At 38.6% G+C, this 27,459-nt stretch overlaps 1 protein-coding gene across 1 annotated transcript in view; it reads left to right on the top strand.

Moving 5' to 3' along the window:
* The window catches only part of LOC133454847 (astrotactin-2), a 168,851-nt gene extending 147,789 nt beyond the window's left edge, over positions 1–21,062 (top strand). Inside the window, exons 5-7 of the mRNA XM_061733570.1 lie at positions 2,626–2,726; positions 4,984–5,167; positions 20,669–21,062. Coding sequence (XP_061589554.1) covers positions 2,626–2,726; positions 4,984–5,167; positions 20,669–20,906 — 523 coding nt within the window. The 3' untranslated portion in view covers positions 20,907–21,062. The remainder of the gene's footprint in view (positions 1–2,625; positions 2,727–4,983; positions 5,168–20,668) is intronic.
* Positions 21,063–27,459: the final 6,397 nt, after the last annotated feature.

Below are 27,459 nucleotides of genomic sequence, written 5' to 3'. Positions count from 1 at the left end.
AAAGGTTTTGATTTTATCATTTAACTGGTTCTCTAATTTCTTTTTCGTCTGCGTTGTGTTTTTAAATCCTTCTAGCCATCAGCTTTTTATTTTGATCAGTAAGCGAAGCTATTTGAGATTCTGCATTACGGCGTCTACCTTCATCCCTCCAAAAATCTGAGGGAGTTTGAAGTGCTTTTTAGTTATTTTAACAATATTTAATACTAACTAAGTAACAAACAAAACTAACAAATAAAACTATCGGTACCGTGATTACCATACATGTATTTAAAGAACTGAAAAACTTCCCAAAAACTTTCCAACTATCAGTCTACCTGAGCATATAAATCATTCCTGTTGATGCAAAGAAGAGCGAGTCGATTCTTGCAGAAATGAAATATACTCCATTTTGGGAGAGCGTGTCATCCCCACGTCTATTTCTCACAAATATATCAGTGTTCCAACACTTACGGACCCCACGTCCTGCATATGCATAAGAATAGTCCCCCTGGACTATCTTTTTATTGGTACCAGACCAACCATGGCGCTCTTGGCCATTTCTCTCTTTAATGTTACCCGAGATATTAAACCTTTTTTTAGAAGAGCGAGTCAGATTCTTAAGGCAGGAGAAGCAGAACATTCTCACAACACAATCAAATTCAAGTGTTATGAAATTGTCAGCATTCCTAAAACATCTCTACAATAACCTTCCCAATAACACAAAATAATAATAAAAAATATAACCTTCACAACCACACAGCGGACTTACCTAAAATCTCAGGATGACGTCAACCATTCTCCGGCACTCCAATTCACAGACTTTCGACAACAACTCAGCAACAATAATTTGGGATTTTGTAAGTGGATCCCTTAACCTCTAAAATTTTAGATAGAGTCGCTGATTGCGCCGTTGTTCTGGAACAGGAGTTTCCATCGAAGGTCTATTGTCATCCGGGTCACGGCACCAATTGTTGAAGAATATTACAAAGTCCAGTTCAAGAGTCCGCTGTGTGATGAGAGATTTTATTCTAGCCGGCGTTCAGCAGACAGATACAGACAGTGTCTGGTTCGGTGGCTGACATCGAAATGGTTCGTAACAAGCTTTTTTATACAAGAACAAACAACAGAATTAAACAAGTGTTACGGTCAGAGGCGTGGCCTTGCGGGGGGCTGGAAGCTGGTGCCTGTCCCAGCAGGGAGACAATGCGTTGCCGGCAAGGTGTCGTACCGGCAGGGGTCCTTAGCAACTGGAATTGCATGTCAATGAGCTGAGGGGGAGTTCAGGAGCCGTCCGCAGGGCGGCGTCGTGTCCCCGCAGGGGGTCTGCAGGAACTGGAACTCGCATGTCTTTGAGCATAAGGGGGGGCTTGAGCAATCTGCAAGGCGTCGTTGTGTCCCTGCAGGGGGGCCAAATGGTCAAAATGCTTCATCACTTTATGCCTGAAAAAATATTAAAACTTAATAAAGTGCCATATTAACAGCGCTACAGCTGAAATTAAAACAGCTTTTGGCTCTCTGCTTCCTGATCAGGTTAGGGATGAAAACGAGGGGGAGTAGGAGAAATGGGACAGGCACCTGGGCCAAGTGCCCTAGATCTCAAGTGCCCTAAAATCTCCCCCTTCTTTTTTAGGGGTTAGGGAAGAAAAGAAGTGCGAGTGGAGAAAACAAGGGGTAGTGAAGGAGAATTCCGCTTGTTGTTAAACGGAGGTGAACCGGAAGTGGCTCTTTGTTGAAATGGTTACCATGGTTACCTTGGGTACAGCGCCACCTAGCGTCACGGAGTCAGCCATGCTCTGGTTACAGTGGTTTATTCAATCTGATTCAGTCTGATCTCAGAACAGCATGTGTGATCAGACAAGTTGATCCAATCTTCTGCATGTCATTATCTGATCAGATCTCCAACCACCTTGAATCGCTGCATGTGCACGTACTGATTGTTCCACACATGATAGTTTGTCAGTTAAAATTGTTGAAATTTCATGAACTAGTAGACTATATTATTCTGCAAATTATGTTTAAAGCTCATACAAAAACTTTACCAATCAACATTCAGAAAAGATTTGAAAAAAGAGAAAGCAAGTATAACTTAAAAGGAACAGAGATTTAAAAAAAACCAAGATTCAGGACTAAATTGATGGAACGTTGTTTCTGTGAAAGGAATCAGTTTATGGAACAATCTGAATAAAGAAAACAACATTACATTCAAAAGTACAATTAAAGCCTGTATGTTAAGGAAATATAATGAAATATGTTAGTTAAGTTTGATTGACATACCCATAGACAGCGGTAATTTTATTTTATTTTAATTTCATTTAATTTTAGTTTTTTTTTTTAATTCACTTAGTTGTTTTTTATTATTAATATGTTTAATTTATGTTATTTGTGAAGTTATTTCTTGGAAAAAGGGGCAGATTAGATACGATTCTTCTTCTTTCTGCTCCCTTTTCATTCACAATTTAAGAACATTTGTATTTGTATTGAATTATTTTTTATTCTTTTGAATGAAATAAAGAAAAAAAAATGAAAAAAGTAATTATTGGTTTTGTGTGAAATGTCAATGCTGTGCACAATGTTTTTTGGTGTTGTTTTTGTGTTGTCATGACTGAATAAACTTCATTAATTCATTCATTCATTTATTCATTTCAGATTCACCCTCCACGCCGTGGACAGCCGAGGCAGCAGCTCCGAGTCGAGCTTCGTCTCCGTACGAACATCCTGTCCGGTGGTGGACGACAGTCGGGCTGAAGGTAACGTCGTTAACGTCGTCTCGCCCCGTTTACACGGAGCAAAAACGGTGGTGTTTTCATGCGTTTTGGCCGTTCGTTTACACGAAAACGAAGCTCAAAGTCTCCAAAAACGATCATTTCTGAAAACTCTGGCCAAAGTGGAGATTTGCAAAAACTCTTTTACGTTTGCGTCTAAACGGAGGAAAACAGACATTTAGGCTTCAGAACGTCACATTATGAGACAGAAACGTCACCAGCGTCATCTGTGCGACCTGTGTTTACAATTAGTTTGTAACCGTCAATATTTTCTTGTATTTTACCTGTTTTATATTCTAAAGTCACACTTAAAAGTAACTCCACTTCTCTGTCACTCCAAACGAAAGACTCTCGTTCATCTTGGAAGTAACTGCAGTCCAGGCTGATTTATGGTTCCGCGTTACACCAACGCAGAGCCTACGGCGTAGGCTACGCGGTGACGCCACCGTACGTAGGCTACGCCGTTGATTTAACGCAGAACCATATTATTCAGGCTTCACACGTGTCATTTGTTGAAGTTTTTTTCCAGGATTCTGATTGGCTAGCATGACTTTATCTTCTCGTTACACTGCCCCCTGCAGGTTTGGCTGCTCATAGCACCTTAACAGATATTCATGCAGGTTCGTGTAAACGAGGATATTTTTCAAAACGTAGAGGGGGAAATATCCGTTTTTGTAAATACCCGGCTATGTGGAAACGTGGCCTCAGTTTCATTATATTTCAGGTTTGATTTACAACTTGCAGGACACATAATCAGAATGCATCTGATTATGTCCCTTTCCAAAGTGTTGGAACTAATGCTATTATTATGTAACTTTAGACGAGACCAATTAAACACACGATTTCCCTCCAAAACTTACTACTCGATAAGAAGGCCTAACAAACCTTTATGCATCAAATTTACCAAATACGGTGAAAATGAAGAGAAAAGGTTGGAATAAAATGGTTTCATGGTTCGTAAACAAGAAGCGGCCCGAATGTAAAAGAGGATTTCAGTTTGTTTTCATGTTTTAGGGTCAAATGGAAAGTATGACCTCCTTCTTCTCCTCCTATCTGTTAATTTAAACCAGGGGTCGGCAACCCGCGGCGCTAAAGAGCCTCTTTAGCGCCGCCCTAGTGGCTCCTGGAGCTTTTTCAGAAAATGTTTGACCTTTTTTTCCTTTTTTTCATCTTTTTTTTCTCTTTTTTTCTTCTTTTTCTTTTTTTTCTTTTTTCCTTTTTTTTCTTTTTTTCTTCCTTTTTCCTTTCCTTTTTAATCTCGACATTTCGACTTTTTTCTCGAAATTTTGACTATTTCCTCGCATTTCGACTTTTTTCTCAAAATTTTGACTTTTTTCTCGACATTTCAACTTTTTTTCTCAACATTCTGACTTTTTTCAACATTTCGACTTTTTTCACAACATTTTCGACTTTTTTTCTCGACATTTCAACTTTTTTCTCAACATTTCAACTTTTTTCTCGACGTTTCGACTTTTTTCTCGACATTTCGACTTTTTTCTCGAAATTTTGACTTTTTTCTTGACATTTTGACTTTTTTTCTCAACATTCTGACTTTTTTCAACATTTCGACTTTTTTCACAACATTTTCGACTTTTTTTCTCAACATTTTGACTTTTTTCAACATTTCAACTTTTTTCTCGACGTTTCGACTTTTTTCTCGAAATTTTGACTTTTTTCTCGACATTTTGACTTTTTTCTCGACATTTCAACTTTTTTCTCAACATTTCAACTTTTTTCTCGACGTTTCGACTTTTTTCTCGACATTTCGACTTTTTTCTCGAAATTTTGACTTTTTTCTCGACATTTTTACTTTTTTTCTCAACATTCTGACTTTTTTCAACATTTCGACTTTTTTCACAACATTTTCGACTTTTTTTCTCAACATTTTGACTTTTTTCAACATTTCAACTTTTTTCTCGACGTTTCGACTTTTTTCTCGAAATTTTGACTTTTTTCTCAACATTTTGACTTTTTTCAACATTTCAACTTTTTTCTCGACGTTTCGACTTTTTTCTCGACATTTTCGACTTTTTTTCTCAACATTTTGACTTTTTTCAACATTTCAACTTTTTTCTCGACGTTTCGACTTTTTTCTCGAAATTTTGACTTTTTTCACGAAATTTTGACTTTTTTCAATTTGTTTTCATGTTTTAGGCTAAAATGGAAAGTGTGACCTCCTTCTTCATTATTTCTACTAAACTGTCACGACTAAAACGTCCTCCACGTGTGTGTCTCCGGGCAGAGATGGCGGACCGAGTGTACAACCTGTACAACGGCTACACCAGCGGGAAGGAGCAGCAGCTGGCCTACAACATGCTGACGGAGATCCCCGCCCCGCTGCTGTACCGGGTCCAGCACCACTACAACTCCCACTACGACAAGTTCGGAGACTTCGTCTGGCGCAGCGAGGACGAGCTCGGCCCCCGGTGAGAAACTCTTTACTACGTTTACATGCAGTCAAAGTTCCGGTTAAGGTCAATATTTTGACGGTTTATCGTGAACGGTAAAATATCGCCCATTCCTAATCCCTGTTTACATGGTAATTAATAATTTATCTGGATCAAACCAGCGACGCACGGAGAACATCATGACGCAATTCCCCTCATTTCTGCTTCTTCTTCCTGTATCCAAATCCAAAACAACAATGAAAGCTGCAAGCAGCGATGAACGTTCCTCCACCCTTGTGCACGTTCAGGCTGCAGTGGAAGCTTGTATGACTTCATGTAGATTCTTCAGACCTGGACATTTAGCAGATGACACCACCCACTACTCTATATATCAAACCATTCAAAAGTTATGGCAGAAAGTAGGAACTATCAGATATGGACCAATCACATGAAGGGGGGGCGCGCTTTTTGGCGTCTAGCGTCGCCACGGTAACGCTTTTGACTGAGAAAAGTAATGTGTGTTGTCACAGGATGGAGACGCATATTTTGATGTATAACACACCTGGGTGCACGTTACGGTTCGGGCCGTATTAACTGATGAAAACAGGCCGACTTCCTGTTGGGTTTCGGCCATGACGCCAAGAGACTTTTCTTTAAGTTGTGACATGATACAGGTGTGTACTGATTTTCGTGCATGTACGTCAAACCGTATTGTGGGGCTTGAGGCATAAAGTTTTCTAGGGGGCGCTGTTGAGCCGTTAGGCCACGCCCATTAATGTAAACCATTAAATATCAAATTCTTCACCAGGCCTGGATTGGTGCAAAATTTGGTGACTTTTGGGGCACGTTTAAGGGGAAAAAAGGCCCTCATTTCGTCAGAAAAATAAAGAAAGAAGAAAAATCGTCGTCTTTTCCAGCGTCTTCCAGCGGAGCTTGATCTGGTCTGGCGTTCCTACAAATGCTGCTTCGCGCAACTTTTCTCTCCCCTTCTTGTAAATCTTCTATCCCGGTACTTTCTACCGTCTACAAATGCAGAAATGTTCATATCCTTCATTACATTTATGAAGTGATTAGTCTCCTCCTGGTCTTGGTTTCTCCGTGTTTATAAGAACTTCCTGGACTCAAAAGACCAGGATTCCTTGTGAACAGAGCATGTGCAGAAAACAGATTCCTGTTCCGTTTGATGGGGAAGAGTATTAGGAACATGCAAGAGACATTTTTTTTTATTTTCTTTATTGTGCACTTCGAGGAAAAAAGTGGAAGTGTCAAGAATAATGTTGAAGTACAATTTCGAGAAAAAAGTCTAAATGTCAAAATTAATGTTGAAAATTCAAGAATAAAGTCGAAATTTCATGAATAAAGTTGAAATTTTGAGAATAAAGTTGAAATTTCGAGAATAAAGTTGAAATACATTTAGACTTTTTTCTCGAAATAGTACTTCAACATTAATCTCGACATTTAAACTTTTTTCTCGACATTTAGACTTTTTTCTCGACATGCATAATGAAAAAAAATTATTTTTTTTCCCCCTCAAACTATCTTTGTTTACGGAAGAGTATTAGGGCCATGCAGGAGAAAAAATATTTGAGAGGGGAAGATTTTTTTTTTATTGTGCACTTCGAGAAAAAAGTTAAAATGTTAAGAATAAGGTTGAAATACATTTCAACTTTTTTCTCGAAATTGTATTTCGACATTAATCTCAACATTTCGACTTTTTTTCTCAACATTGTACTTCAACATTATTTAGATTTTTTTTATTAATTAAATGTAATAATTTTTATTATTAAATGTCGAGATTAATGTTGCAATACAATTTTGAGAAAAATTAGAAATTTCTTGAATAAAGTTGAAATTTCAAGAATAAAGTTGATATACATTTCAACTTTTTTCTCGACATTTTGACTTTTTTCTCGACTTTTTTCTCAACATTTCAACATTAATCTCGACATTTCAACTTTTTTCTCGACATTTCGACTTTTTTCTCAAAGTGCATAATGAAAAAAAAAATCTTCCTCCTCTAAAATATTATTTTCATTTTTCTCCTGCCTGGCCCTAATACTCTTCCATACATGTCCCGTTAGATTAAACATGACCAAATATTCGGGTTGCAAAAGGAGTAACCCAGGGCTCATATTCGGGTTTTTAAAAAAAACTGAATATGAGCAAACAGGGTTATTGATGTTTCCACGGCCGTGTTCAACCGGGTTATTGCTAATATTCCGGTTAGAAAAGGGTTATTGATGTTTACACGGGTTATTGCTAATATTCCGGTTAGAAAAGGGTTATTGATGTTTACACGGATTATTGCTAATATTCCGGTTAGAAAAGGGTTATTGATGCATGGAAACGTAGTCCGTGTCTGAGGGTTTGACGGGACACAGTTCTGCTACTGTTCAGGTTCCTTGTTATGTTTGAGCACGCTGGGTTGTTTCTGATCTGAAGTGAGGGTAAGTCGACTGAACTCAGGTATTTCTCTTACGTGACACCCGTTCCACGCAGGGTCCCCCGTTGCACAACCTTCCAAAAGCACTTTCTGCCGGAGAGGAAGCAGGCAAGGTCGCTGTGAAAACACTGGGGCTACAGTCGCTCCTTACATCACCGCTAACGCTAAAACAGCATCTGACAGCCAAGCCAAACAGTAAACGTGATACTCGGCTACAACCGGCTCAACTTCCAGCTCCATTTCCTCCTTTTTTTCCCCTCATAAAAACATACATCTGCACCGGTTCCCCATACCAAACCCCGACATCCCCCTCACCCAGAACTGGAGTTGTAAAAAGAAATCAGGGGGGATTTGATCATATGGGGACAGATAATTTGTGCTGATTACAAATAATATAATATATTACAAATAATAGCAGTGACCAAAACAGCTGCAGAAATACTGCAGGAATGACATAGCAGCAGTTAAATGCAGCCTTCTATAAGCTTTAAATATCCACTGGGCTTACATCAAATACATCAAAACACAACAATAAAAAACACTTTTCTGAACTTATCAATATGACTCTGTCCTTCACAGGATAAGTAACATGGATCACTGCAAAAACTCACAATCTTAACTAGAATATTTGTCTTATTTCTAGTTAAAATGTCTCATTTTAGTAAAAAAAAATCTCATTACACTTAAAACAAGAGTCATTACCAGAAAAATAACTTGTTATTTGACAATTTTCACCTGTTTCAAGTACATTTTCACTTGAAATAAGTAGAAAAATCTACTTGAAACAGGAGAAAATTGTTGTTTTTTTCAGTGATGAGTCTTGTTTTAAGTGTAATGAGATTTTTTTTTTACTAAAAAAGAAGACATTTTAGCTAGAAATAAGACAAATATTCTTGTTAAGATTTTGCATTTTTGCAGTGCAACGTCCAGCACTTCTGGGACGAACTGGAAGACGAGCGGACGATCCCGACCGGATCAACCGAAGAACCTAAAAAGTCAGCAAAAGCCACACTGCAAAAACTCAAAATCTTACCAGGAATATTTGTCTTATTTCTAGTTAAAATGTCTCATTTTAGTAAAAAAAAATCTCATCACACTTAAAACAAGACTCATCACTGGAAAAAACAATAATTTTCACCTGTTTCAAGTAGATTTTCACTTGAAATAAGTAGAAAAATCTGCCAATGGAACAAGATTTTTTTTTCTTGTAATAAGAAGATAAATCTTGTCTCACTGGCAGATTTTTCTACTTATTTCAAGTAAAAATTTACTTGAAACAGGTGAAAATTGTCAAATAAGTTATTTTTCTGGTGTTATTTTTCTGGTGATGACTCTAAATGTTGAAATAGCAGTAAAACCACATTCATTGATGAAATGACATAAGGGATGGAAAGGAGGGATGGCAGTTTTACAGGGGGGATGATTTGGACCGTTTTTATTTTAGGGGGGGATGATTTGGACCGTTTTTATTTCAGGGGGGGATGCCGTCCCCCCTCATCCCCCTCATCCCCCCTCATCCCCCTCATCCCCCCTCATCCCCCCTCACCTCCAGTCCTGCCCTCACCCCTGACCTCTTTACGGGGACAGCCCCCCGTTAATAGTTTGCACAGACACCGAGACGTTACAGCTCCGCCGGAGCGAGAGGGGGAGGCCGGATGACTAAGAAAACTGTGAAAGAGGAAGTGTAAACAGTGATTTAAAAAAAGATGTTTAGAACAAAAACATTCGTGCATCGCGAGGCCGAGGAGGGGGAACTGCTCCGGCGCTGATGATAGAAATACAAGTTCTTGAGTTACAGACCAATGTTTGGGTTTGCCCACCCCCACTGCCTGGAAGCACTCTTTTCTTGCTATAAATAATATAATAATTGAGGAATAATGTTGGTATGCGGGATGATTATCCTCCTGGCTGATTGGTGAAGGTGGGGAGGGTCTCCTGGACGGTATGTTTGTGTGTGGGCAACTTCAACAGGGTGGGAGTGGGGGCTTTTGGATGAGCGAACGTGGATTATTTACTGCCTGGAGTTGGCAGGGGTTGAGCCTCATTGCGGTAATTTACAAGCAGGCTCTATTGGTGGTGCCTTTTAAAAGGTAACAGAGTGGCCAAGACGAACTGGGGGAAGATTTTTTCATTATGCACTTTGAAAAGTCGAAATGTCGAGATTAATGTTGAAGTACAATCTTGAGAAAAAAGTCAAAATGTTGAGGAAAACAGTCGAAATTTCGAGAAAAAAGTGGAAATGTTGAGAAAAAAGTCAAAATGTTGAGAAAAAAGTCAAAATGTTGAGAAAAAAGTCAAAATGTCGAGAAAAAAGTCCAAATTTCGAGAAAAATTTGAAATGTCGAGATTAAAAAGGACAGGCAAAAGGAAGAAAAAAGAGGAAAAAAAGGAAAAAAAGAGGGAAAAAAAAGGAAAACAAAAAGAAAAAAGAAGAAAAAATAAGGAAAAAAGAAGAAAAAAAAAGGAAAATGTCCAGAAAAAAGTCGAAATGTCAAGAGAAAAGTCGAAATGCGAGGAAATAGTCAAAATTTCGTGAAAAAAGTCGAAATGTTGAAAAAAAGACAAGATTTCGAGAAAAAAGTCAAAATTTCGTGAAAAAAGTCGAAATGTCGAGAAAAAAGTCAAAATGTCAAGAAAAAAGTCAAAATTTCGAGAAAAAAGTCGAAATGTCGAGATTAAAAAGGAAAGGAAAAAGGAAGAAAAAAGGAAAAAAAGAAAAAAAAGAAGAAAAAAGGAAAAAAAAGGTCAAACATTTTTGAAAAAGCTCCAGGAGCCACTAGGGCGGCGCTAAAGAGCCGACCCCTGGTTTAGACGAAACCAATTAAACACACGATTTCCCTCTAAAAATTACTACTGGATAAGAAGGCCTAACAAACCTTTATGCATCAAATTGACCAAATACGGTGAAAATGAAGAGAAAAGGTTGGAATAAAATGGTGAATAATAATATAATAATTGAGGAATAATGTTGGTATGCGGGATGATTATCCTCCTGGCTGATTGGTGAAGGTGGGGAGGGTCTCCTGGACGGTATGTTTGTGTGTGGGCAACTTCAACAGGGTGGGAGTGGGGGCTTTTGGATGAGCGAACGTGGATTATTTACTGCCTGAAGTTGGCAGGGGTTGAGCCTCATTGCGGTAATTTACAAGCAGGCTCTATTGGTGGTGCCTTTTAAAAGGTAACAGAGTGGCCAACACGAACCGGGGGAAGATTTTTTCATTATGCACTTTGAGAAAAAAGTCAAAATGTCGAGATTAATGTTGAAGTACAATCTTGAGAAAAAAGTCAAAATGTTGAGGAAAAAAGTCGAAATGTCGAGAAAAAAGTCAAAATGTCGAGAAAAAAGTCAAAATGTCGAGAAAAAAGTCAAAATGTCGAGAAAAAAGTCAAAATTTCGTGAAAAAAGTCAAAATGTTGAGAAAAAAAGTCGAAATGTCGAGAAAAAAGTCAAAATGTCAAGAAAAAGGTCAAAATGTCGAGAAAAAAGTCGAAATGTCGAGAAAAAAGTTGAAATGTTGAGAAAAAAGTTGAAATGTCAAGAAAAAAGTCGAAATGTCGAGAAAAAAGTTGAAATGTTGAGAAAAAAGTTGAAATGTCGAGAAAAAAGTCAAAAATTCGAGAAAAATTCGAAATGTCGAGATTAAAAAGGAAACGCAAAAGGAAGAAAAAAAAAAGAAAAAAAAGAGAAAAAGAGGAAAAAAGGAGAACAAAAAGAAAAAAAAAGAAAAAAAGAAAAAAAAAGGCGAAATGTCGAGAAAAAAGTCAAAATTTCGTGAAAAAAGTCAAAATTGTTGAGAAAAATTCGAAATGTCGAGATTAAAAAGGAAAGGCAAAAGGAAGAAAAAAGAGAAAAAAAGGAAAAAAAGAAGAAAAAAAGAAAAAAAAGGTCAAACATTTTTGAAAAAGCTCCAGGAGCCACTAGGGCGGCGCTAAAGAGCTGCATGCGGCTCTAGAGCCGCGCGTTGCCGACCCCTGTTTTAGACGAAACCAATTAAACGCACGATTTCCCTCTAAAATTACTACTCGATAAGAAGGCCTAACAAACATTTACGCATCAAATTTACCAAATACAGTGAAAAATGAAGAGAAAAGGTTGGAATAAAATGGTAAATAATAATATAGTAATTGAGGAATGATGTTGGTATGCGGGATGATTATCCTCCTGGCTGATTGGTGAAGGTGGGGAGGGTCTCCTGGACGGTATGTTTGTGTGTGGGCAACTTCAAGAGGGTGGGAGTGGGGGCTTTTGGATGAGCCAACGTGGATTATTTACTGCCTGAAGTTGGCAGGGGTTGAGCCTCATTGCGGTAATTTACAAGCAGGCTCTATTGGTGGTGCCTTTTAAAAGGTAACAGAGTGGCCAAGACGAACGTAAGCGCAGTCAGCACTCCAGCGGGAGCCGAGGATCCCCGGAGCCCCCCCACATGTCCACTATTGCCGCAATTAAACACTAACGCCTCTATTGTTGTGTGGGCATGCTGTGAGGCACGGCTACCGCGTTTTACTGTCTTTACAGTGAACACTTTTGCCTATTTCCAGACGTCAGGCCTCCCGGATTTTTTCCTTTCCATTTCATGTTGTTTTTAATTATGGCCTGAATTTATTTGATTCAGCCTTTTGTGCCGCAACGCGTTACACGGGACGTTGTTACGTAGCCCGCAGTAATAATAATAATAATCAAAGCTGCAAGCAGCGATGAACGGGCCGTCATTGGCGGTCAAACCATTCAAAAAATATTGCAGAAAACTATCAGATATCGACCAATTTGAAGAAGGGGCGGGGCTAATTTGCAGCAATTATTTTTCAAAGACTCAAAACTGAGTCCGATGACACCACACACGAGTCTTTATGTCAAACCATTCAAAAGTTATGGCAGAAAGTAGGAACTATCAGATATGGACCAATCAGATGAAGGGTGGGCGTGCTTTTTGGCGTCTATCGTCGCCACGGTAACGCTTTTGACTGAGAAAAGTAATGCGCGTCGTCGCAGGATGGAGACGCACATTTTGATGTATAACACACCTGGGTGCACGTTACGGTTCGGGCCGTATTAACTGCCGAAGGAATGGCATAAATTGCGCCAAAATGACACGATTAATTCAAAATGGCCGACTTCCTGTTCGGTTTCGGCCATGTCGCCAAGAGACTTTTCTTTAAGTTGTGACATGATACAGGTGTGTACCGATTTTCGTGCATGTACGTCAAACCGTATTGTGGGGCTTGAGGTACAAAGTTTTTCTAGGGGGCGCCCATTAATGTAAACCATTAAATATCACATACATCACCAGGACTGGCTTGGTGCAAAATTTGGTGACTTTTGGGGCACGTTTCTTCTTTCGTCAGAAGAAAAAGAAAGAATAAAGAAAAATTCCTACAGATACAATAGGGCCTTCGCACTGTAAGTGCTCGGGCCCTAATAATAATAATAATAATAATAATAATAGTTAAAGAAAAAAGTCTTTAGTATTTTTGTTGGTAGGTATCAGTGATTCTTTTTTTTTCTTCAAATTTTATGTTTGTTTGGAATCACATGTCGACGTACAAACATCTTTACTTTACTTGTTTCAACACAAACTCTCCAATTAGGTTTTTTTTTCATTCACAAAACATGTTATAACAAAACACATTAACATGGGGTATTTTCTATTATAGTAATACAAAAAAATAGATACTTAAACAAATCTTGTTTAAAAGAGGCAGGTATCAGTGATTTTTAATGGTTTAATCCGTCCTCGTGTGCCTCCATTCTCTCCCTGATAATGTGTTTGCTATTCTGTTGTTTCAGACATAAGAATTTAAGGGAAATGAGAAAATGCCCACCCCCCCACACCCACCCATTTCTGCAAATAAGTGAAAAGGATGTCTGTGCTCCTTGCCTAACGAAAGACAGATGTTGATGCTCTGCAGACACTGCCTTTCAAAATAAGTGGAATTTCGCCTTTCTCCGTGTGTGTTTTCCCCCGTTTTAGTGCTGGTTCGGCCTGACAGCCCTGAATAATGTCCGTGTTTTCCTCAGATATGGTGAGGATGTTTGTGTGCCTCCTTTTCTGTTTGTTTTGTTTTGTTTTTTAAACCATCCTGACCTCACATATGGCTCGTTCGTGTCGTAAAAGCTCAATACTCGCGACTCTGAGACAAAACTTTGTTTCATTGACTCAGGGGTGTCACCAGAATAACGAGAAATACAATTATTAAAAAATAAAAAACATTGTAAAATCACGGCTTCACTTCCTCGTCATTACACGCACGATTTAACACCGATACATATATGGTGGCCAAATTAATTTATTGCTTTAATTCGTGTTTTTACGGGCATTAGGGATGGACTAAAAAATGTATCACCATAATTTCTGGCATTTATCCTGATAACGATAAAAAAAATACCAATACAAAAAGTGTCATCAACGGGAATCTATCTTTCTTTCTTTCTTTCTTTCTTTCTTTCTTTCTTTCTTTCTTTCTTTCTTTCTTTCTTTCTTTCTTTCTTTCTTTCTTTCTTTCTTTCAGGCTCATTTCTTTCTTTCTTTCTTTCTTTCTTTCTTTCTTGCTTAATTTCTTTCTTTCTTTCTTTCTTTCTTTCTTTATTTCAGGCTCATTTCTTTCTTTCTTTCTTTCTTTCTTTCTTTCTTTCTTGCTTAATTTCTTTCTTTCTTTCTTTCTTTCTTTATTTCAGGCTCATTTCTTTCTTTCTTTCTTTCTTTCTTTCTTTCTTTCTTTCTTTCTTTCAGGCTCATTTCTTTCTTTCTTTCTTTCTTTCTTTATTTCAGGCTCATTTCTTTCTTTCTTTCTTTCTTTCTTTCTTTCTTTCTTTCTTTCTTTCTTTCTTTCTTTCTTTCTTTCTTTCAGGCTCATTTCTTTCTTTCTATCTTTCTTTCTTTCTTTCTTTCTTTATTTCAGGCTCATTTCTTTCTTTCTTTCTTTCTTTCTTTCTTTCTTTCTTTCAGGCTCATTTCTTTCTTTCTTTCTTTCTTTCTTTCTTTCTTTCAGGCTCATTTCCTTCCTTCCTTCCTTCCTTCCTTCCTTCCTTCCTTCCTTCCTTCCTTCCTTCCTTCCTTCCTTCCTTCCTTCCTTCCTTCCTTCCTTCCTTCCTTCCTTCCTTCCTTCCTTCCTTCTTGACGGTTTATCGTGAACGGTAAAATATCACCCATTCCTAACGGGCATGCATCTTGACCGGCATGAAAGATTTATTGAAATCCCTGCAGACGTGGGACTTCAGATTGTTGTCAGATGTGAGGAATATTCGGTAACAGTTTAGCAGAATTTTTATGATTATTTCTTTACAATGCTTTCTTTGGCGTTTGGCTGCACGAGAGCGGAGCCAGAGCGGCAGCCGATGTCAAATCAAACAACAGGCAAATAAAGCAGTAAAGTCAGTCAAAAAGAAGCAGTAAAGTGTGTGTGAGAGAGACATGCAGGTCTTTAAGGTGTGGAAGTGCTGTCTGTGTTTGGGTTTTTGTAAAGTGGCTGCTTTAGGCCACGTTTACACATATTTACAAAAACGGATATTTCCCCCTCTACGTTTTGAAAAATTCCATCGTTTACACGAGATCGTTTTCAAAATCTCTTCATTAATACGAATCCGCATAAATACGCTGTTAAGGTGCGATGAGCCAATCAGAATCCTGGAAAAAACATCAACAAATGACACGTGTAACTTCCATTTAAGGCTGATTTATTGTTCCGCGTTACACCAACGCAGAGTCTACGGCGTAGGGTACGCGGCGACGCACACCGTACGGCGCGCATCGCCGCGTACCCTACGCCGTAGGCTCTGCGTCGATTTAACGCGGGACCATAAATCAGGCGTTACATCCAAGACGGAACGAGAGTCTTTCGTTTAGAGAAGTGGAGTTACTTTTAAGTGTGACTTTAGAATATAAAACAGGTCAAATACAAGAAAATATTGACGGTGGTCAAACTAATTGTAAACACAGGTGTCACTCATGACGCTGGTGACGTTTCTGTCTCATAACGTGACGTTCTGAAGCCTAAATGTCCGTTTCCCTCTGTTTACAAGCAAACGTGAAGACGGAGTTTTTGAAAATCTCCACTTTCTTTTTCAGTTTTCAGAAATGATGGTTTTTGGAGACTTTGAGCTCCCGTTTTCGTGTAAACGAACGGCCAAAACGCATGAAAACACCACCGTTTTTGCTCCGTGGAAACGGGGCCTTAATCTTTGGTGTTTTATGGGCCGCTCTAAAAACTAAAAATGAAAAGTCTTGTATCAGCCTTAGAATGAAGAAACACATGCTGCATGTTTCTATATTAGTTAGAACTGGGGGAAGATTTTTTTTTTCATTATGCACTTCAAGAAAAATGTCGAAATGTTGAGAAAAAAGTCAGAATGTCGAGGTAAGAATCAAAATTTTGTGAAAAAAGTCGAAATGTCAAGATTAAAAAGGGAAGGAAAAAGGTAGAAAAAAGAGAAAAAAAGGAAAAAAAAGAAGGAAAAAAGAAAAAAGAAAAAAAGAGAAAAAGGGAAGAAAAAAAGAGAAAAAAAATGAAAAAATAAAAAGAGAAGAAAAAAAGGAAAATAAGAAAAGAAAGAGGAAAAAAAAGGTCAAACATTTTGGAAAAAGCTCCAGGAGCCACTAAGGCGGCGCTAAAGGGCCGCATGCAGCTCTAGAGCCGCGGGTTGCCGAGCCCGGAGCTAACCCAATCAAAAGATCTCGTTTTCGTTTATAAACCGACTACACAGTACCTGAGATGTTTTTATTTATATCTAGTTAATGTTAATTTTCTTTGGTACATTAATTAGAAAAGGGAATGGGGTATGTAAAACCCTGTTTTTACGATGGACGTGGACGAAGAAGAGAGTTTTGTCCAACCTGGCAACGGGGGCTTCACAAAGGTTTGATTGAATCTGAAATTTAAGCTGCATTGATCGCTGAGAATATTGGTTTATTTGTAAGGATCCCCGTTAGCTCTGCCCTTAAACACAGCTAGGCTTACTGGGGTCCACATTAAAAACAATACATTTAAAACATACAGTTAAAAACAAGACAGAAAGAAAGAAAATTAAATAACACGAAAAACCTACATTAAACTTTACCGTACATGTAAATCATTATCTTAAAGCAAAGAAACAAACATGAAACATTCCAATATACAGTAAAACATCATCTAGATCAGGGGTCGGCAACCCAAAATGTTTTACAGCCATATTGGACAAAAAACACAAAAAACAAATATGTCTGGAGCCGCAAAAAATGAAAAGTCTTGTATCAGCCTTAGAATGAAGGCAACACATGCTGCATGTTTCTATATTAATTATAACTGGGGGGAGATGTTTTTTTCATTATACACTTCGAGAAAAAAGTTGAAATGACGAGAAAAAAGTCAATGTCGAGAAAAAAGTCGAAATATTGAGAAAAAAGTCAAAATTTCAAGAAAAAAGTCGAAATGTCAAGATTAAAAAGGAAATGAAAAAGAGGAAAAGAGAAAAAAGAAGAAAAAAATAGAAGAAAAAGGAAAAAAAAAGAGAAAAAAAGAAGAAATAAAGGATAAAAAAAGGTCAAACATTTTTGAAAAAGCTCCAGGAGCCACTAGGGCGGCGCTAAAGAGCCGGATGCGGCTCTAGCGCCGCAGGTTGCCGACCCTTGATCTAGGCCATGAAAATCAGATAAAAAATACCCCTTACCCTGTCCAGTATGTATATGTATCTGTATAAGTGTGTGTGTCTGGTATCCTATACATATGTTTTTCCAGGGTGTTTCTTTATTTGCTTTTTGAATATTGATTTCTGTGTTAATTTAGTCATATAGTGGTAAAGAATTCCATGACTACGTTTACATGCAGTCAAAGTTCCGGTTAAGATCAATATTCCGGTTACTGAAACATTTGGGAATAATGTGTTTCCATGCGTGAGAGAACAGGGTTATCCCTGTAAACATGGTAATTAATCATTCAGGATATCTGGATCAAACCAGCGACGCACGGAGAACGTCATGACGCAATTACCGTCATTTCCGCTTCTTCTTCCTGTATCCAAATCCAAACCAAAAACAATGCGTCTTCCAGCGGTGCTTGATCTGGCGTTCGTACAAATCCTGCTTCGCGCAACTTTTCGCTCACATTTTTGTAAATCTATCCCGGTACTTTCTACCGTCTACAAATGCAGAAATGTTCATATCCTTCATTACATTTATGAAGTGATTAGTCTCCTCCTGGTCTTGGTTTCTCCGTGTTTATAAGAACTTCCTGGACTCAAAAGACCAGGATTCCTTGCAAAAAGAGCATGCGCAGAAAACAAATTACTGTTCCTTTTGATGGGGAAATCTCGTTAGGTCTCGTTATAGAGGGTCTGCATTGACGTCACTTCCCCACTGGACCGCGTGCCCTAACTGCACTGAGTGGCAAAAACATCCAACTGGCAAAAATGGCTGCAACTAGTGAAGAAGACGGGATAACAGCCGATTATCAGCTTAAATTAGCGTCAGTTGGACTTGACAGTGACCCGTACAGTTACCCCAAGAACCAGTGGTCCATGGACATTAATATTTGGTACAGTTACCAAGAACCAGTGGTCCATGGACATTAATATTTGGTACAGTTACCAAGAACCAGTGGTCCATGGACATTAATATTTGGTACAGTTACCCCAAGAACCAGTTGTCCATGGACATTAATATTTGGTACAGTTACCAAGAACCAGTGGTCCATTGACATTAATATTTGGTACAGTTACCAAGAACCAGTGGTCCATGGACATTAATATTTGGTACAGTTACCAAGAACCAGTGGTCCATGGACATTAATATTTGGTACAGTTAACCCAAGAACCAGTGGTCCATGGACATTAATATTTGGTACAGTTACCAAGAACCAGGGGTCCATGGACATTAATATTTGGTACAGTTACCAAGAACCAGTGGTCCATGGACATTAATATTTGGTACAGTTACCAAGAACCAGGGGTCCATGGACATTAATATTTGGTACAGTTACCAAGAACCAGTGGTCCATGGACATTAATATTTGGTACAGTTACCAAGAACCAGTGGTCCATGGACATTAATATTTGGCCACGAATCCAGTTCCCTGATTTATATGTACTTAATTTCTACGCCGGGGAAATACACAAAGCAAATCTTGAGGGCTTACAAAAGTCTTGACGCTTGGTCCGACTTCAAGCCAGGATTTGTTGTAGAAATTAAAGTGATGAGGACACCGAACTTTATGATTTGAACGTTTAACGTTAGCTACCCGAAAATCCAACATTACCTGATACAAAATGGGAACCACAAATCCACGTTTTGGTGTCTGGAATCCAGTTGTTTCTGAGAATTGCAGCGATCCATTTGTCTCTTTTAAGCTTATTTTTCAGCAGTCTGGAAAACGATAACTCAGACATGACCAAATATTCGGGTTAGAAAAGGAGTACCCCAGGGGTCATATTCGGGTTTTTAAAAACCGAAATATGAGCAAATTCCGGTTATTCAAAGGGGTTATTGATGTTTACATGGCTTTGTTCAACCGGGTTATTGCTAATATTCCGGTTAGAAAAGAGTCATTGACTGCATGGAAACGTAGTCTATGACTCAAGATTGTGTCTTAACTGATTGTACAATGGAGTTTTGGATTGTGAAACCTTCCATTATTTTACCGTTCACGATTTACCGTCAAAAAAATTCTCCACCGTAAGAATTTGTCATCTTGCGGTAAAAACGATAAATTCCCATTGGTGACGGAAGGAAGGAAGAAATGAGCCAGAAAGAAAGAAAGAAAGAAAGAAAGAAAGAAAGAAAGAAAGAAAGAAAGAAAGAAAGAAAGAAAGAAAGAAAGAAAGAAAGAAAGAAAGAAAGAAAGAAAGAAAGAAAGAAAGAAAGAAAGAAAGAAAGAAAGAAAGAAAGAAGGATAAATTCCCGTTGATACGTTTTTGTGTAACAAACATGGCGGATCTGAGAGCGAGATAGATTTATAGTTACAAAGATGGAGTTGAATTGTTTTTTTTTTTATCGTCATTTTTATCGTTATCAGGATAAATGCCAGAAATTATCGTGATACATTTTTTAGTCCATACCGCCCATCCCTAGCTTCCATATTGAAAACAGAAGTACAGCATTCATTCTGTCCTCAACTTTTGTAGACAACCATGTAGAACCACAGAAGTGCTTGCAGTTGATACTGGGAGAATAGACGGTTTACGGTGTGTAACTGTTGACAGTGTTGGGTGTAATGAGATTACATTCGCCAGTAACGCAATAATGTACCGCGTTACAGTTGTAATTTGGGTAATCCCGTTATAGTTACTTTAAGACAAAAAAAAAAACGTTACTTTAGTTACTTTAAGCTTTTCAGCTACATGTAGAACGGGAGAACAGAAAAGAAAATCCACGTTCCGCGTTAAATCGACGCAGAACATACGGCGTAGGGTACGCGGCGACGCACACCGTACGGCGCGCGTCGCCGCGTACCCTACGCCGTAAGTTCTGCGTTGGTGTAACGCAGAACCATAAATCAGCCTTTACGGGATTTCACGTGATCTTACAGGATCTTACGGGACTTCTGGTGCTGATCTGGGCACTGCAGTAATAAGGTTCCAACTACAGGACTGTCTCAGAAAATTAGAATATTGTGATAAAGTCCTTTATTTTTCTGTAATGCAATTAAAAAAAACTAAAATGTCATACATTCTGGATTCATTACAAATCAACTGAAATATTGCAAGCCTTTTATTTTTTTAATATTGCTGATTATGGTTTACAGTTTAAGATTAAGATTCCCAGAATATTCTAATTTTGTGAGATAGGATATTTGAGTTTTCTTAAGCTGTAAACTATGATCAGAAATATTAAAATAATAAAAGGCTTGAAATATTTCAGTTGATTTGTAATGAATCCAGAATGTATAACATTTTTGTTTTTGTGATTGCATTACAGAAAATCATAATATTCTAATTTTCTGAGACAGTCCTGTAAATGTTGTTCATTGGTGATCGAGTTCTGGTGCAGCTCAGGTGATATTGTGGAGTAATCCAAAAGTAATATAACTAGTAATGTAACTTACTTTCAGCAACTAGTAACTAAGTAGTGTAATGGATTACTTTTTTTGAGTAACTACCCCAACACTGACTGTTGATTCTAACCCTCCGACAGGAAAGCCAACCTGATCCTGCGGCGGGTGGAGAGGATCAGCCTGTACTGCCGCTCGCTGCTGCGCAGCAGCTACATCCAGAGTCGCACCGACACCCTGGCCTACGTCTACTGCCGGAGCGAGGAGGGCCGGCCGCCCGGAAACTCGTGGCACGGCTCCATCCACGACCGACGCACCATGTGCATGGAGAAGCTCATCTCTGTCCAGCGCAACACATACAGCAACAACAAACTCCGATGAAACAGGAGACGACGAGAGTTTCCTCTTCTTCTTCTTCTTATTATTATTATTTTGGTTCCTGCAAAATGACATCACTGATGGATGAACCCCTTTGGTTCTGCAGCAAGTGTCTCTTACTGATGCCAGGAGAGCCTAAGAAATTCACCGGACGTTCTGTTCATGCCAGTAAAAAAACTTTTTTTGCGTGGCTGACTTTGATTAAAACAGAGAAGATGACGGACCTCTACGGGAAATTGACCGGAGCGGCCGGAGCGGCCGGAGCGGCCGGACCTCCCGACCGCAGGAAACCCCGTGGTTGCACATATCAGCGAGAAAACGCAGTGTAAAGATGTAAAATATTACTCCACGGAAGAGTATTAGGGCCAAGCAGGAGAAAAATAAAAATAATATTTTAGAGGAGAGATGAGATTTTTTTTTTCTTCATGCACTTAGAGAAAAAGTTGAAATGTCGAGAAAAAAGTTGAAATGGCGAGAAAAATTTTAAAAATTTTGCGAATAAAGTTGAAATGTTGAGAAAAAAGGCAAAATTTTGACTTCATTCACGAAATTTCGACTTTATTCTTGAAATTGTATTTCAACATTAAAAGAAAAATTAAGGAATTAAAGAAAAATTTTGAGAAAAAAGTTGAAATGTTGAGAAAAAATGTAAAAATTTTGAGAAAAAAGTTGAAATGTTGAGAAAAAATGTAAAAATTTTGAGAAAAAAGTTGAAATGTTGAGAAAAAATGTAAAAAAAAATTGCGAATAAAGTTGAAATGTTGAGAAAAAAGGCAACATTTTGACTTTATTCACGAAATTTCGACTTTATTCTTGAAATTGTATTTCAACATTAATCTCCAAGTGCACAATTTAAAAAAATCTTTCTCAAATATGTTTTTCTCCTGCGTGTAATACTCTTCCGTAATTATTCAGCCAGAAGAAAACAGGTTAAATACTTTGAATGTAATAACGTAGGTCTTTTCTGGTGCTTTCATGCTTACCCGGAAAAAAAAAGGGATAAAAAAGAAATATTAATACAATCGTATAATTTATTTGCCTTTGCTTCTTATAGTTGAAAGGAGAAACAGAGATGTGTGAAAGCCATTGGAAGATGAATTACTTGTTATTAATTTCACATTAGTAAAAAAAACAAAAAAGGCTTTAAAAGAAGTAAAAATCAGTCTTATATGGCATTTGTTGTTTGACATAGGCAGCTTTTGTACGGTAACAGGACTGAGACTGTAAATGCTGACAGCCTGGTGACTTTATGCAAAGACAGTTTAGATGGTATTCCAAACATGTATCTTTAGACTTTGTAATTAAGTTTTGATGTGGGTGCCGACCGCAGGGCGACGTCCAGCTGGAACTTGGTGGAATAATTTCAAAAACGTTCCAACTTTGCTGCAGAAATAATAAAATAAATGGATTAAAAAGTTCCCCGGTTTTGGTGTCTGTAGATTTTACATCCATGACAGCTGTCAATCAATGTTTGGGGCGTTTGGGTCAGTTTGATGGAAATTGAAACGGAACGGCCCTCTCCCAGGAATAATGATTTAATATCTACTCTTATTTATGCGAAGAAGACAAGCAGTGACTTTGAAACAAACTTTTGAACCGACTGCAGCAGTTTTGGTGACTCACCTGCGAAGGAACCGCTGGACGCGTCACCTGACCTCCACTTCTATGGAGCCAAATCAAGGCCAAAAGTTTTGCTAATTTGAAAATAAAATTTAAAACCTGAGAATTCTTTTTTACAGTTTCAATTTTTTTATTTCAGTTTCAAATCTTTTTTTCAGTTTCAGATCTTTTTTTTTTCAGTTTCAAATCTTTTTTTTTCAGTTTCAATTTTTTTTTTCAGTTTCAGACTTTTGGCCCCGATGTGGCGTAGGGGGCGTGGCATCAACTGAGAGGGGCGTGGCATCAACTGGGGGGTCCCGGCACAGTTCATCCAAGTGAGCGCTGCGAACACGTGGCGTTCAAACTAAAAACGTCCTTGTCAGGGGGGCTGATAAGAGGGGGGGGCAGGAAGGCGATTGGATATGGGGAGAGGGGGGTGTGTCAGTGTATGTGAGAGTCTGTGACGGATAAGTCCGAGAACCTTTCGCCCAGAGCGCAGCCAAGCGTCCTTGATGTTATCGGGCAGCGGTACAGTTCTGGGAGGTAGATCCGCAGGTGTTTATGGGAGAGGGGGAGGGTTAGGTTGGGTGCAGAGCGTCATGTTTACATTCCTCCAGGGAGATTGTGACGAAGAGGCTTGCCAGCCGCTCCATCAAGGCCAAATCTAATCAACAATTTGCAGGCAGCTCAGTAATTTTCCGTCTGCTTTCTTCTGGTTCCTCAATAAACTTCGATCAGACGAATTTGTGATCAGTCCCCGCCAAGCCGGGTGCCCAGCTTCTCCAAGGTGTTCTCCATCTTGTTAAAGAGCTCAAAGACCCCTGCTAGCCTACGATTCTGTTCAAGAATCGCATCCAGCTTGCGGCCCTGCTCTCCCAACGTTACAGTCTGAGTGCTGAGCCCCGTGCTCAATCCTTCAGCAGCTTCGGGCAGCTCAGAGAGGGCCAGAACGGCTCCCGCAGCCTTCCGCGATTGTCGATAGGCCAGGAAGATCCCCACTCCAATTAGAAGAAATCCTGCTATCATAAATCCAATTATGAAGGCGTCCTCAATATCCTCGACAGATAAAATTTTGAGACACATCGGCCGCCAGTTCTTGTACGCGTCCATCGTGTTACCAGCAAAAAATGTCCCGTCGGGGCAGGAGGGCTCCCTAACCCCCTGGCTTCTCGTTGCAAAAATTTGGTCAATGGTACTGAGGGTCCAGGAAATCAATTCCATGATTGTAGAGTTTCGGAGGAGTGAAAAGGAGAGACTCTGAAGACGAGACAGGACAAAAGCACCAGCAGGGCAGATAAGGAGGGAGAGCAGAAAAAGCGTCCGCCTTCACTGAGAGCCGGAAGAAGAAAGCGATTGGTGCCAAGTACGGTCTAAAACAGCTTTTTAAACAGAAATGTGTCACTAATATCCGTTTTTTCCCCTGCCAATCACGTGAATATAGTGTATATAGTGTTGAATCAAACTTCTACTGATAACTTCTGCAACCTACGTTTCCTGAAGGCAACATGACTGAGGAACGTCCCCCGCCTTCTCTGTTCTGCTGTCACTCATGATGCCACGCCCCTCTCAGTTGATGCCACGCCCCTCTCAGTTGATGCCACGCCCCCCACGCCACATCGGGGCCAAAAGTCTGAAACTGAAGAAAAAAAATTGAAACTGTAAAAAAGAATTTTCAGGTTCAAATTTTATTTTCAAATTAGCAAAACTTTTAGCCTTGATTTGGCTCCATATTCCTCCTCGTCCTCATCACGTCTCCGCTAAAGCCATGGATATTGTTTCCATTAAGACAAACGTTGCCTTTTTTTTCCAGTCTGATTATTTCATGTTATGAACTCTGATAAATTATTATTCTGTACATTTTAAATTGTACAAAAAGATATCTGTATCATCACGTGGCTTTGTCTTTTTCTGAAGAATGTGAAATATTAAAAATGTATTTAAAAAACAAAGCTCCTCTTTTACAAGCTTACCTGAACATCAGCAGGAGGGAAAATAACGTATATCCTCCCAACTAACAATGCGTTGCCAGATCTGCCCGTTCCATCAAGCTTTTCCAGTTTTTCTTGATTATTATTCATTATTTTCCACCTGATAGTTATTTTCCTGGTTGCGCCTTTTCTGGAGAGTTAATTAGAAAAAGCCTTAACTAAATAAGCTCATACCTTTGGCTTTACATCAGTCTCTTCTGCGGCCCCGTTCACGCTGAGAAATACTACACAATAACTCCGAAAGTGCAGCTTGAATAATTTTCACTGCATGTGGAAAGGGTTTATAGGATACGTTAATAATTGATAGTAATACACTTCCTGGTTGGGCCGTGATTACCGCTCTTGCGGTGCGTTTACGTCATATCAGGAGAAACCCAAGAATGGGATGCCGTTCCCCAAACTGATAAGTGCTAACACATGTTGAACAAACGAGAACAAACGAGACTCCACTTGTGTTTGAGAGGCAGCGACTGCAACACCAGCCTGTTGTTCAGCTGCAGAAACGGAAACACTCAATACAGTTATTGATAAAAGTAACGATGGAAGTTGATCCTGTTTTATACTGCAGGCTCTTTTCTGCCGCACATGGATCTAGACTTGGAGTCAAGACCTAAACCGAGACCAGGACACTGCCAGGACCAGAGAGAATCAAGACCAAAACCAAAACCAAGACCAAGACCAGGACCAAAGACTGTTTAGTTTAGTTTAGTTTATTTTGTTTTGGTCATTTACATTTTAAGATGTTTGCATATGCACACTGTATATGTATACACACAGGTATAAATATATATATATATATATATTTACTAGGGGTGTAACTAATCTCACGATACGATACACGACATTGAGGTCACGATAACGATACGATACGATATTATAGCAGTATTTTTTTAACAACCTTGAATGAGGAACATATAACTGGAAAAAATTGTCTTTTATTTGAAAGTCACAAAATACAAAACAATACTGTTGGTTTGCCCTATTGTTACAGTTTGTAATGCTTTATAACTGTTTAAGTTTTGAAGAGAAAGCCAGGCCAACCATTTTCCACAAACTGAACTAAAAGTAAATGTCAGGTTTGCATTATGCATCTTCAGTTTCATACAAGTAACTGAATAGTTTCTCTCATGTATGATTTGACTTTTTTCTTTTCCAGAAATTTAACAACTAAAATTAAATAAATAAATAAATAAAAGTAAATAAATACATACAATTTTACATCATAAAAAGATTGATTCATGCACCTTATAAGTGTAAGAGGAGATTTATTTTTGTTAAGGTTATTTTGGTAATTCAGGGTTCATTATTTTATAAATCTATTCTTTATATTCTGATGTAAATCAGGGACTATAATGACACTAGTCAGTTTATCTGTAGTGATTAGTCTGTTTTAGATTGGGCGGAGTGATACGCCACAGTACGGCACTAGGTGCTGTGTTGATGTTCTAAAATCCTACACTGTTGAGGGACATTAAAGTACACTGGAACTCAGCAGAAGTTTCCCCGTGTTTATCCTACTCACCACCCCAAAAAGGTTTAATTTAATAAGGTAAGACTTAACTCTACACCAGACTTACATAAGTAAAAGTTCAGAGCTCAAAACAGGACCGCAAAACGGTACTAGTTTCTTCTGAGCGGAGGAAGATTTTGTTCCGCGGGTCGAGGCGCGGTCGTTTCTAGTCAACACAATAGATTAATATTAATAACCCAATATCGCGATACACTTTGTCACCTCCACGACACGTTTCGTGACGTTTTTGTATCGCCAAATTTCGTGGATATATTGTTACACCCCTAATATGAACAAATTTCCTTTTTTTTTTTTAATTTTTCTTTTTGACTAAAAAGGTTTAGGCTGAAGCCTCATGGCTTATTTTGCCTATCCTTTCCAACAAAAGGCAGACTTCAGAAACAAAAAGATACTAATAAGAAGAAAACGAAACGAACGAACAAAACAAAGAAGAGAAGAAAATAAATATGGTCACTCACGATTGATCAGCTGCAGGAAGAAAGTTGCATAATTTAGACAGTTTAATATGAAGATAATTTATATTAATGTTCTATATTTATCTATTATTTTAGATTTGTAATTTTTTTTAAATTTGTAAATTGAGCTACTTTTTTTTAGTTCCTCATCCAGGCGGTTCCATAGTTTCACCTTCGACACTGAAACACTGCAACATTTTTTTTGTTCTTGGCCATTTCTGCTCAAAGATGCCATAGCCCCTTAGGTTGTGCCTGCTTTCCCTCACCAGTTAGTTAGTTAGTTAGTTAGTATTTACCTGGAACAACTCCAGGATACAGTGTGGGAGCATCAGGTTGTGCCTTGTACATTGTTATTGCTGTCTTGAATTTGATTAAATTGTATAATTTTATGGTGTTTGACCATATGAAAAGTGGATTTGTTGGTGCGTAGTATTCAGCATGGTTGACAATTCTGATTGCTTTTTTTTGGAGTAGAAATATTGGATTTATATTTGTTTGATAGTTGTTCCCCCATATTACCACACAGTCAAGACCAAGACCAGGACCAAAGCCTTTCCAGACCGAGAATAGACCAAGATCAAGACCAAGACCAAGACTAGGATAAAGACAGACCAAGTCAAGACCAACACTAGTTCAACTCAAGACAGAGACCAAGACCAGAGAGTATCAAGACCAAGACTGTAGAGGTTTAAATTAGAACTTGAGATAGTTGCTTATGGCTTACTCTGTCCCAGTCAATCGTTAGCAAGAAGCTACGTCCACAAGCGGTGTTCGTTGCTAGCCTAGCAACACAGATCAAAAAAGTTCACTCCAGAAATGTAGTAAAACAAAAATAAGGATCTCCGTTTTATTTCTCATTCCCAGAGTGAAACATCCACTGGCAAGAAAAGTAAGCTAGCCAAAAAACACCTTTTGTAACTAATTGCAAAAGAGAGAGAGAGAAGAAAACCGTCTGCTTCCACAGCTCTCAAGCTCTGACTGAA

This window comes from Cololabis saira, chromosome 11 (genome assembly GCF_033807715.1).
Source record: "Cololabis saira isolate AMF1-May2022 chromosome 11, fColSai1.1, whole genome shotgun sequence".
In the NCBI taxonomy this organism is placed as follows: Eukaryota; Metazoa; Chordata; class Actinopteri; order Beloniformes; family Belonidae; genus Cololabis; species Cololabis saira.
This window is presented reverse-complemented; position numbering and strand designations above follow the sequence as displayed.